The sequence below is a fragment of the Onychostoma macrolepis genome, chromosome 25, assembly GCF_012432095.1.
Source record: "Onychostoma macrolepis isolate SWU-2019 chromosome 25, ASM1243209v1, whole genome shotgun sequence".
Classification (NCBI taxonomy): Eukaryota; Metazoa; Chordata; class Actinopteri; order Cypriniformes; family Cyprinidae; genus Onychostoma; species Onychostoma macrolepis.
The window spans coordinates 3,411,682-3,424,682 of record NC_081179.1 but is presented as its reverse complement, the minus strand read 5'-3'; the positions used below and the strand labels follow the sequence as shown (position 1 = coordinate 3,424,682).

Genomic DNA, 13,001 nt, shown 5'->3' with positions numbered 1-13,001 from the left:
TTCACCACACAGAAGTTGCATTTTTCATTTTTTTTATAGCAATATATTTAGTTTAAAGTATATTTATTGTATTTAGATGTATTTATTTTTAAGAGATGTACTTTTTTTTCTAACTGAGGCAATAATAAAGCTATAATCAGCTAAAAAAAGTCCTGATCTTCTCTTGATGAATTTAACAAACAAGCTCAAAAAGAAACAATTCACTGATTTTATATATATATATTATATATATTTCAATGTGTTTATTTTTAATAGATAAACATATTTTTTCAGTTCAGAAAAATCAGTTCACTGATTACAGTCACTGCGCAGAAATCGGTTGCATTTTGCAGTTTTTTTAATGCTGATATATTTTGGTTATATTTATTATATTTAGATATATTTATTTTTAATAGATATACTTGTTATTTTTGAACTGAGGCAATAATAAGATGTGTCCATCAGTTCATTGATTCTCTCTGCAGTAAGTTCACAGATTTTATGTTCCTCACTGTGTTTTTTCTAAGGCTACATAGTGTTTTCTAGTTCTGTTGGTTGTATTTAGTGTACAATTATCTGATAAAATGCTGTTTAATGCTTATAGTTATAGTTCACTCATTGTATTTAGCTACTTTTTCTTAGTCGCTTACAGTTAACTCTTAAAAAACTAGCTTTACAGTAGTTGAATTACTTTCAGTTATGAGTAGTGTGTAGCTATTAACTTCCTCAACATTGAATGCAATTTGCAAATGCATTGGTTGCATGACGGATTTGACTTCTACTTGGTTCTTGGCATCTCACATTCACATCCAGATCCCAGGCGTTTGTAGTTCTCAGACTGTAGTTGATTGTCAGCTCATCCCAGTCTCAGTAAACATGGATTGGAGCTGCAGGTAAAGGAGCTGTGGCTCCACAAGCAGTGTTTTTCCAAGCGTGGGCTCCTGTTTCATTATGTCGGAGCTCCCAGTTCTTCATTTGACCTCTAGGAGAAGAAGTCAACCTGTCAACACCACTCAAACGCTGCCAGAGCCATAAACCACCTTCAGCCTTCCCACAGCAACACACACACACACACATTACCGCAGGAAGTAGGGGTGCTGAGGGTGCTGCAGCACCCCCTGGCGTCTAGCCCAAGAAAAAAAGGGGGTGCTGGGGGTGCGGTGTTAAAAATAAATAAATGAAAATTTTGTAACAAAAAAATAAATAAAACTCATTTTATTAATTTGTATATTAATTAAAATTAATTGAAAAAAGAAGCCTAAGCCTACAATGACAATAAGCAACAGTAAAACATGAATTAAGTTGAATCAAATTGATTGTGAAAGTTGTTTCAACTTAAACTGACTTAGGAAGTCGTTTGTTGCCATGACTTTTTGATCATATTATTACCTGTAACCTGTCTGTGCCGTACCCAAATCAAGAATTAACGGCCATTTCTACAGCCATTGCAAAGATACAGCAAAGAAAGATCGAAGAGCGTCTATTTACCTCAGCAGCAACCAATCTTGCATTCTTGCATCTGCAGCGCTCATTTTGATCTTTAACGTTAGATCTTTCCTATTCTTGGAACAAAATTAATGCTTAAGGTTGATTCAGTATTACTCTTAATGAAAAAAATAAATCCCACACACAACATCAGCAATACTACAATGACAAAGTACACTGTAAAAAATGACTGTGATTTTAACGGTAAAAAACTGTGAAAATGTTACAGTAAAAACCTGTTAAATGGTTAACGGTAAGTTCCTGTAAAATGTACAGGGAAAAACCGTAAACTGACGTTCCCAGAATTCCCTGCGTTGCATTTCAAATTTTGTTTGAATTTGATGTTTTTTCTTCATAAATATATTTCTTAGTTTTTTTCTTATCAGTTATGTTTATTAGGGTTGTATGTTACATCTAATGTTGTTAAATTAATGTTTATTGCATATTTCAGTTTAATGAGTCTCAGCATGATGGTGTTTAGTGTTTGTGTGAATGACACTGTGCACCTTCTATATGTTATTATTTAAAAGCTGCTTGTGATGGGCTTTGGTTCATCATGTGACTTTCTCATCACCTTCTGCATTTGGTGGTTATCAGTGTATTTCAAAGGTACAAAACAGATTTCAGTACTTTAATAGGTTGGTATATTAACATTATAACAGTTAATGAAATTATGGTATTTAACTGTAAATTTAAATTTAAACCTAAAATGTTGTTACCGTATTTTTTACGGTAGAATTCCGGCAACCACAGCTGCTGTTTTTTTACCGTAAATTTTACGGATTTTGTTTTTACAGTGTAGCTTATATTAAACATAAAACTTTTATTAACAGAACGAATAAGACATATCCGCTTTGTAACAAATAAATAAAAGGTTTTTGGATTTTCCCCTTACTTCAAACGAATGCTTAGTTTGGCTCTTTATTAATAATAATAATAATAAAGGCTATACAATAAAACAGTGCAATGACAAATTCACTTATATTAAACTTTGAACTTTTATTAACAATATGAATAAGGGAAATATGTTTTACCCACATTGTAACACAAATAAATAAACGGTCTTTGGATTTCCCCTTTCTTTAAAACGATCGTTTGTGGTTCATTATTAGCCTATTAATTAAAACACATCAGCCATAAAATAGTACAATGGCAAATTTGCATAGGCCTATATTAAACATCTAACTTTTATTAACAAAATGAATAAGACGGATATACTTGCGTTAACCCAAATAAATAAGGTCTTTTCCCTCTTTTAAAACAAATGCTTAGTTTGTGGTTCATTGTTTTATTTATTTATTTATTTGTTTAATGAAAACACAGCAACAATAAAGACAATATCGCTTATATTAAACGAAGAAATGAAACTTTTATTAACAAAAGTTGCGCTTTTGGATCATAGTGTCTCGCATCACTCTCGTCACGTGACCAACCCCCGTTTTTGTATCTTGTAACTAAAAAGGTGTGATTTACAATTAGAGACAACATCATTTATAACTGAATCATTGAATCAGAATTTTTGAAAGGCTTCATGGAAATAGGCTGTTTGAAATTATTTGAGGAAATGAATCAAACTTACGTATTTTAACTCATTTTATTTAGTATTTAATAATTTTTTATTACATTTTAATTGTTTAATGTTATATTTTATTTTGGTTATTTTTATTTTATTTTTAATTTAATTTTAGTTTTATTTTTTTATTTATTTTATTTTAATTACCAGCTCACTCAGACAAAACAGAGTTCAAAACAGAGCATTTCACTGATTCCAGTTACTGTGCAAAAGTTGCATTAAAGATTTAGTAAAATATATATTTATTATATGTACTTGAATTTATTTTTAATAAATATACTTTTTTTATTAGTTTTTTTTTTTTTTGGAGCTGAGGCAATTATAAAATTGTAAAATCCTCTCCTCCTATGAAACTTTAGAAATACTGATTCACTTTAGTGGAGGAATCCTAAAATCTCACGAGATCCACTTTCCTGCAGAGTTTAGCTTCAACCCTGATCAAACTCACCTACCTGTGATTTTATAATGATCCTGAAGACGTTGATTAGGATGCTCAGGTGTGTTTGATTAGGGTTAGAGCTAATCTCGCGAATCTTTAAATCGAAAGGTAAAAAGAAGCAGTTCACTGATTCCAGTCACAGCGCAGAAATCTGTTGCATTTTTCTTTTTTCTTTTTATTTTCAATTGCATGTACTGTATTTGTGAAAATATGTATATTCAGTGTATGTAAAGCTTCTTGAATCTGAATTTAAGTCATTTGAATCTTGCTGGTGCAAATGAAATCAGCAGATCAAATCAAAGACATAAAATCTTTTACCATAGAAGAAAATGTATTGTCTAGGAAGTTTTTTCCCCTGTAGCATCTCATTTGTAGTTGATCAATATGAGATTTTCAGTACCTATAAAAATAACTCAACCTACAGTTGAATAGGGTGTACATTTATGATGTTCCTGATGTTGTTTTCTTCTGACAGGACCAGGTGGCTAAAGACAAAGCCATGCAGAGTATGTCCACCATGTCGTCGGCTCAGATCATCTCAGCCACAGCCTTTCAGAATAAGATGGCTCTGCAGGGCCTCTCGCGGCCGGCCTACCCGACCGCTGCTGGGGTGAGCGCACCTGAACACTTCACATCACTGATGATAGGCCTTTCAGCTAAACGTCTTTACTCTGGAAAGAAGGCTAATCATCATTTCATGCCTTTGTTTTTGTAGTTTTGGCATGGAGCTCTTGCAGGACAAACCACAGGTCCTGAAGAGTAAGTTCATGTTTTGTGTGAGTTTTAACATCTTAGTGATTAGGTCTGATCATTTTACAAGGGTTTGCACATCTGACTCAGTTTAAAGTATGACTCGCGGTCACAGAGGACACAGAGGCTACAGAGAAGCCAAACTAAACTTGACAAATAGAAAATTTACTTGATTTGATAAAAGATGTGTGACCACAAACCATTTGATAGATATAGAAATATATAGAAATTATATGTATGTAAAGTATATTTTAAAATATATATTTTTATATATTTTTTTAAATATAATATTTTATAAATTGTTCTTATGTTTTATATTATTTAAATTTAAAATTAACACAAGACAATTTATATATATATATATATATATAGGCTCACCAAGCCTGCATTTATTTGATCCAAAATACAGGAAAAGCAGTAATATTGTGAAAATGTTTTACTATTTAAAATAACTGCTTTCTATTTGAATATACTTTAAAATGTAATTTATTCCATTTTTTTTTCAGGATTCTTTGATGGATAGAAAGATCCAAACATCAGCATTTATCTGAAATAAAAAACTTTTGTAACATTATACCATTCAAAAGCTTGGAGTCAGTATAATTTTTATTTTTGGGGGGGAAAGAAATGAATACTTTCATTTAGCAAGGATGCTTTTTTTTTTTTACAGCATTTTAGAATGATTTCTGAAGGATCATGTGACACTGAAGACTGGGATAATGATGCTGAAAATTCAGCTTTGATCACAGGAATAAATTACATTTTAAAATATAATCAAATAGAAAGCAGTTATTTTAAATAGTACAAATTTTTCACAATATTAATGCTTTTGCTGTATTTTGGATCAAATAAATGCAGACTTGGTAAACAGAAGAGAATTCTTTAAAAAACATAAAAAAATCTTGACTGGTAGTGTGTATATATATATATATACACACACACACACACACACACACATATATATATATACAGTCATGGCCAAAAATATCGGCACCCTTGGTAAATATGATCAAAGAAGGCTGTGAAAATTAATCTGCATTATTAATCCTTTTGATCTTTTATTTCAACACGGTCTCACTCCCAACTCGTCATATATTGACGCTTGACCAGGACCTCTTGGCGTTGCTTTTTGACGCCAAGGTACCCCGAGCGGCGATCGCATCTATTCCTCTCACAAATCAATCGTTTTGCCTCGAAAGACTTGGAATATTATTATTTTTTTAAATAAATTATGACGGTAGTTGTATCTGCCTGTTATATCTTGTGTTTTATTGACAAATGGTAGGTTTAGGGGTTGGGTTACGTGCTCATGAATGTGTAAATAGTGTAATATAAATAAAACTGTTGTGAAACACCCCAAAATATATACAATAATGGCAATATTATTTCCCAATATCTAATTTAATCAAGACGATAAGCCTTTTGCGTTGGCATATTGACGCTAAGGGTTTCTTATTTAAAGCAATGGAGGACCCTGCACGTCGAAAATGGCGCTAAAGTGCGTCAAAAAGCGATGCCAATGGGTCCTGACCAAGCGTCAATATGTGACGAGTTGGGAGTGAGACCGTGTTGTTTATTTAAAAAATTCACAAAAATCTAACCTTTCATTGGATAATAAGAATTTCAAATGGGGGGAAATATCATTATGAAATAAATGTTTTTCTCTAATACACATTGGCCACAATTAACGGCACCCTTTTATTCAATACTTTTTGAAACCTCCATTTGCCAGTTTAACAGCTCTAAATGTTCTCCTATAATGCCTGATGAGGTTAGAGACACCTGACAAGAGATCAGAGACCATTCCTTCATCCAGAATCACTCCAGACCCTTTAGATTCACAGCTCCATGTTGCTGCTTCTTCTTCAGTTCACTCATGTTCTACAGGGTTCAGGTCAGAGGACTGGAACGACCAGCAGAAGCTTGGTTTTGTGCTCAGTGACCCATTTTGTGTTGATTTTGAGGTTTGTGTTTGGATTATTTTACGGTTGGAAGATCCACACATGGCCCATTATAAGATTTCTAACAGAGTCAGTCACTTATTGATTTTTTATCTGTTGGTATTTGATAGAATCCATGATGCCATGTGTCTAAACAAGATGTCTAGGACCTCCAGCAGATATATAGGCCCACAACATCAAAAATACAGCAGTATATTTCATTGTACACATGGGGTACTTTTTATCCCTGTGTTCACCAAACCCATCTTGAGTGTTTGCTGCTAAAAAGCATTTTTTAGTTTCATTTGACCATAGAAGCCAGTCCTATTTGAAGTTCCAGTCGTGTCTGATAACTGAATATGCTGGAGTTTGTTTTTGGATGAGCGAGGAGAATTGTTCTTGAAACCCTCCCAAACAACATGTGCTGATGTAGCTGCTGTTTGACTTTTTTTTTAAGGTTTTCTGACCCCGAGACTCAACTATTTTCTGCAATTCTCCAGCTGTGGTCCTCGGAGAGTCTTTAGCCACTCAAACTCTCCTTCTCGCCGTGCATTAGGATGATATAGACACACGTCCTCTTCCAGGCAGTTTCCTAACATTTTATGTTGATTGTAAATTCTTAATTATTGCCCTGATGGTGGAAATGGGAATTTTCACTGCTCCAGCTCTTTTCTTAAAGCCACTTCACTAATTTGTGAAGCTCAATTATCTTTTGCTGCACATCAGAAATATATTCTTTGGTTTTTCTCATTGTGATGGATGATTAAGGGAATTTGGGCTTTGTTTTCCCTCCTATTTATATCTCTGTGAAACAGGAAGCCATGGCTGGATAATTTCATGTTCATAATCACCCTGGAGTGCTCAATATTGTGAATATGAATGGGAATATACTTCAGAGATACTTTACTCATAAGTATTTCTAGGGGTGCCAATAATTGTGTCCAACGTGTATTTGAGAAAAACATTTATTTCATAATGATATTTTCCCCCATTTTAAATTCTTGTTATCCAATGAAAGGTTAGATTTTTGTGAATTTTTTTAATAAAAGATCAAAAGGATTAACAATGCAGATTAATTTTCACAGCCGCCTTTGATCATATTTATTAAGGGTGCCGATATTTGTGGCCATGACTGTATATATATATATATATATATATATATATATATATATATTAGTAAAATAAATTGATTTTATATTACACAATTTTATTTTAATGATATGCAATTTTTCAATAATTTGTGTTCTTACATAATCAACAAACATCATGTTTGTATTTAATCATCTTTTCCAAACAGCATCAAGCCGTTTTCTCAACAAAACTTCATCATGCAGGCCACCGGTCCTCCGCCTATAGCAGGTCTGTACCATTAAAAGCTACTCTTGATTCGAATGACCTACAATATAATGGTCAGTATTGGTCATGATGGCTTCCTCAGGTTACGAAAGCACTACGGGTCTCTCGATGTCCTCCAGCGCGCCGCCCTGGCAGGGCCGTAGCATCGCCAGCTCCAAACTGCGCATGCTGGAGTTCTCTGCTTTCCTGGAGCAACCTCAGGATCCAGAGACTGTGAGTCCTTCACAAATTTATTACTGATGCTCATGTTGATCAACCTGGCTTACACTTACAGACATTTTTGTTTTACAGGTCAACAAGCATCTGTTTGTACACATCGGTCAGTCCAACCCCACGTATAGCGATCCGTACCTCGAGGCCGTGGATATACGGCAAATTTACGACAAATTCCCAGAGAAGAAAGGAGGACTGAAGGAGCTGTTTGAGAAAGGACCGGCTAACGCTTTCTTCCTCGTAAAGTTCTGGGTAAGAACCTCACAGATACGTCCCAAACCGTGAATGAAGCTCTCTGTGTGGACCATCAGGCAAAGAGCTAGACACTGTTGTGTTATGTTAGTCAGTTACATCTGGAAGTGATGTTCTGCCTTTTGGTTTCTAACTAATTTGGAAGAGACATAAATGTGTACATGCAATATCAAAAATTTCCCAGCTATTTAGTTAGACAAACTTGCTGATATAATCTAAAAAAAAAAAAAAAAAATCAATATCAATATTAATATATGTGCGTTTATATATTTTTAACTTTATATTTTATTTAGCTTATTTTTAATTTAATTTGTTTTTTTATTTATGATAATATTATTTGTATTTTTTATTTTATTTTTAATGCTATTTTGAATTTAATTTAATTTTGTTTGTTTATTTTTTTAGTTACATCTATAAATAACATTCTGCCTTTTATTTCTCATGGTTTCCAACTAATTTGCATTTGGAAGAGACGCAAATGTGTAACTACATGCAAATATAAATTTTCCCAATTAATTGTTCATTGGCTTGTAACAGTAGTTGTTTACATGTACTATATTCACAAGGTCTCTTGTATCTTATTTTTTTAATAAGACATTTGAAGTTTTAAATAAGTAGGAACAGCAAATGAAAATGCAGACTGTTTATTGGCTGCTGTAAATCAGTATTGAGGGACAGTGACGCTGTGGAGAAGAGTTTGAGTGTGGGATGTTGGAGGTCGGAGTGACAGGCTCTGCTCTTTCATTAGAGAAATCTGAGCTTGGGCACCTGTCACTCCCTCTAAACCACACGCATCCAGCTATTTATAGAGCTGCCAGCCTCCTGAGAGACACTTAAGTATTGTTCAAGTGCTTAATCGTTGCCTTTTTGCCAGATAAATTGAACACAATCCGTTGTTTTGATTTAATTTGTTAATATTTCATTTTATATATGTGACCCTGGACTACAAAACCAGTCTTAAGTCGTTGGGGTATATTTGTAGCAATAGCTAAAAATACATTGTATGGGTCAAAATTATCCATTTTTCTTTTATGCCAAAAATCATTAGGATATTAAGTAAAGATCATGTTCCATGAAGATATTTTGTAAATTTCCTACCATAAATATATAAAAACTTAATTTTTGATTAGTAATATGCATTGCTAAGAACTTCATTTGGACAACTTTAAAGGCGATTTTCTCAATATTTCGATTTTTTTGCACCCTCAGATTCCAGATTTTCTAATATTTGTATCTCAGCCAAATATTGTCCGATCCTAACAAACCATACATCAATGGAAAGATTATTTATTCAGGCTTCAGATGATGTATAAATCTCAATTTCGAAAAATTTACCCTTATGACTGGTTCTGTGGTCCAGGGTCACATATACACACACACACACACACACACACACACACACACACATATATATATATATATATATATATATATATATATATATATATATATATATAGTGTGTAAATTTAATTTATATAAAATGATTAATATTAAAATTAATATGCATTTTATATAATGTATATTTATTTCATTATTAATATATTAATCATTATTTTGTAAATATTTAATTTTTTTAAATTATTTAAATTTCTTTCTATATATACACGTAATATTTATATTAATATAAATATATTTTATATCATATATTTTATAACATATATATGCCGTGAAAAGGTTTTTGCCCCCCTCCTGTTTTTTTGTTTTTTTTTTACTTTTTGCATGTTTGTCACACTTAAAAGTTTCAGATCATCAAACAAATTTTTATATTACACAAAAGATAACCCAAATAAAAACAAAATGCAGTTTTGAAATAATGATTTCATTTATTAAGGGAAAAAAGCTGTCCAAACCTGCCTTTCCAAGCCTGCCACTACGTGAAAAAGTAATTGCACACACCTTCCAAAAAGTTCAACTTTTGTCGCATCAGTCCACAGAATATTTGCTCAAAAGTCTTGGGGATAATCAAGATATTTTTTGGCAAATGTGAGACGAGCCTTTGTGTTCTTTTTGGTCAGCAATGGCTTTTGCCTTGGAACTCTCCCATGGATGCTGTTTTTGCCCGGTCTCTTTCTTATTGTTGAATCATGAACACTGACCTTAACTGAGGCAAGTGAGGCCTGCAGTTCTTTAGATGTTGTTCTGGGTTCTTTTATGACCTCCTGGATGAGTCGTCTTTGTGCTCTTGGAGTAATTTTGGTAGGCCGGCCACTCCTGGGAAGGTTCACCACTGTTCCAAGTTTTCTCCATTTGTGGATAATGGCTCTGACCGTGGTTTGCTGGAGTCCCAAAGCCTTAGAAATGGCTTTATAACCCTTTCCAGACTGATACATGTAAACTATTTTGTTTCTCATCTGTTCTTGAATTTCTTAAGATCGCAGAATGATGTGTTGCTCTTTAAACATGCTTCACTTTGTCAGACTCAGTTTTAACTCAGCTTTCTAAATAATGTGGTTAATCACAGTTCTTTCATGATTTAACAGGAGGGGGCAATTAATTTTTCACGTAGGGCCAGGCAGGTTTAGACAGCTTTTTTGAAATCATCATTTAAAAACTGCATTTTGTATTTTGCATTATCTTTGTGTAATATTAAAATTTGTTTGATGATCTGAATATTTTAAGTGTGACAAATATCCAAAAAAAACCAACAAACAAAAAAACAGGAAGGGGGCAAAAACCTTTTCACGGCACTGTATGTATATGTATGTATATAAATTCTAAAATAAAATATTTATGGAAATATAATTCTGTATTATATTATATTATATTCTATATATTATTTTTAATATCGTATTTCAACTTTTATACATGATATATACATTAAGTGTTATTTAATGTTGTTTTGTCCTTTTCATACAACTGCAGACATTTTATTCCATTGCAGTAATTGCCCTTCAGGGACGAATAAAGTAAAGATTTGATATTAGTTTTTGCTCCGGCATTGAGAATCCTACATTTTTACTGGTATCAGTATCATCTACTGAAATGTTGGCATCATGACACCCAACAAAACACGAATTGTTCATTAAAGAGCATCTGAGACCTTTATCAGAGCCCGGGGCCCTTCAGGTGTCCGTGAAGAAACATTAGATATATTAAGTCCATTAAGAATCTGGCTATAAAAAAGCGGCATCAGCATGGCCAGGCTGCCGTTTCCTGCGCTCATAAGTATAGGTCATGACTCGGGCGTCCTCGGGCACAGCTAGTCATGGGGACGTTGACAGGCCCGCTAGGTTGTTCTCCAAAGCTATGGCATTCTAGATTAGATTTCACGCCGGCTGTGGCCGCCGTCTCACAGCGCGCCTCGCGGCCCTGTCCTAACGGATCGGCCCGTGCTTTTGAAGTGCGCTTGCAATCCGATTTGAGCCGGCCGTGCTAAATTGTTACACAGGCAGCCGGACGCGCTAATGCGATTTGGAGCGTCGCGGGTAGTTGATTGTAATTGGATGAATTCCCGCGCAGAGAGAGAGAGGCAAGCGGGCGAGTGAAAAATGAAGATAAACGAGGGAATAAAGCAGAGAGAGGGGGACGGGGACGGTGTTGTGCTCTTAATGGGACGTTATGAGGATTGGGCGCAGGGGAAAAGGTGAAGCTGCTTTACCTCTTTGCTGCTGTGAATTGTGGGATGCGATGATGGCTTTTCAACTGGCCTTTCGGCTCTCACTGACCCGTCTGTTCATCACACAGATCATGAGTTGATATCAGTACACCAGAGGCTTTTTTAGGAAACACACACACTCTTAGATTTCAGACTGAATCACTCCAGGCCTTTTACAGATTTCTTGCAGATTGCAAGTTTTCTAAAGAAAATGTGACTGATTTGTTTTTTTGGTTCCTCTGGTTTGCTGGACCTCTGAACAGGCCAGAGAAAGAGCAGGGGCTTTTACTGTCTTATATGAGTCATATTTGACCCAAAAGTCAAAGGAAAGCAAGAAAAATGTGTGTGTGTGTCTATACATATATAAAGATATTAGAAATGTATATTTATATGAATTATGTGTTTTTATGAATACATAATACACAATACATAAATAATTAGTGTTTTTAAAATAGTCTTCATATTTGCCTTATGATCATGAGAAGTTAAATGAAAATATGCTTAATTATAATTACAAATGTGTGTGTGTGTAATACAATATAAATATATATATATATATATATATATATATATATATATATATAATACGAAAATATTCTGTATTCATTTTTAAAAACTTTTCAAAATAACTTTCAAAATTAATTACCTTTAGGACTTTTAAAATAAGGAACAGTGTTCAATAGCATATATATTTCATATTATTTTTATTTTAAATAGTTATAATGTAATATACTAATACAATTATATTTAATAATATGAAAATATAATAATTTTACAAATATATTATATATAAAGCATTATATGACTTTTATTTTATTTTATTTTTGCATTATGACATTAATTTACATGAAAATGTCCCAATACATAAAATCTTAGTGTTATTAAAATAGGCTTCTTATTGTCGATGCAAATTATAATTTAATATTTAATATCTTTTTGATTATGGGATGAAATGCAACCCAGACATGTTTTTTAACAGGTTTTGTGAAATTCAGCCACATTTGTTTTAAATGCATTTTCCCCTCAAAAAATTAAATGCAATGAAAACATGTTGAAAATATACAATATACATGACACTACCCTGATGGTATTCTCTGAAGTATTTCTTAATTATTGTAGTGCATGAATATAGTGTTTATTCATTACTATGGTACATATAACAATATCAATATATGATGCCATCAGTATATTTTTCTTTTAGTTGTACTGTTATTATCGAGTCCCACATGTGTGTATTTATTCTGGTTGGGTGTGTGTTGTGTTCTGCAGGCGGATCTGAGCATCAACCTCCAGGACGACAGCAGCTTCTTCTACGGTGTATCCAGTCAGTATGAGAGCTCGGAAAACATGATCATCACCTCCTCCACTAAAGTCTGCTCGTTTGGAAAACAGGTGGTGGAAAAGGTGGAGGTAAGAAT

At 33.4% G+C, this 13,001-nt stretch overlaps 1 protein-coding gene across 3 annotated transcripts in view; it reads left to right on the top strand.

Annotated features, from left to right (window-relative positions):
• Positions 1 to 13,001, top strand: part of LOC131534201 (transcriptional enhancer factor TEF-3-like) — a 36,822-nt gene that overhangs the window by 20,170 nt on the left and 3,651 nt on the right. For 2 of the 3 annotated variants that reach the window (XM_058766919.1, XM_058766918.1), the window contains exons 5-10: positions 3,952 to 4,086; positions 4,192 to 4,235; positions 7,464 to 7,525; positions 7,605 to 7,735; positions 7,814 to 7,987; positions 12,853 to 12,993. In XM_058766919.1, coding sequence (XP_058622902.1) covers positions 3,976 to 4,086; positions 4,192 to 4,235; positions 7,464 to 7,525; positions 7,605 to 7,735; positions 7,814 to 7,987; positions 12,853 to 12,993 — 663 coding nt within the window. In that variant the 5' untranslated portion in view covers positions 3,952 to 3,975. Of the gene's footprint in view, positions 1 to 3,597; positions 3,700 to 3,951; positions 4,087 to 4,191; positions 4,236 to 7,463; positions 7,526 to 7,604; positions 7,736 to 7,813; positions 7,988 to 12,852; positions 12,994 to 13,001 lie in introns of those variants that run through there. The other variant, XM_058766920.1, reaches the window with a different exon arrangement.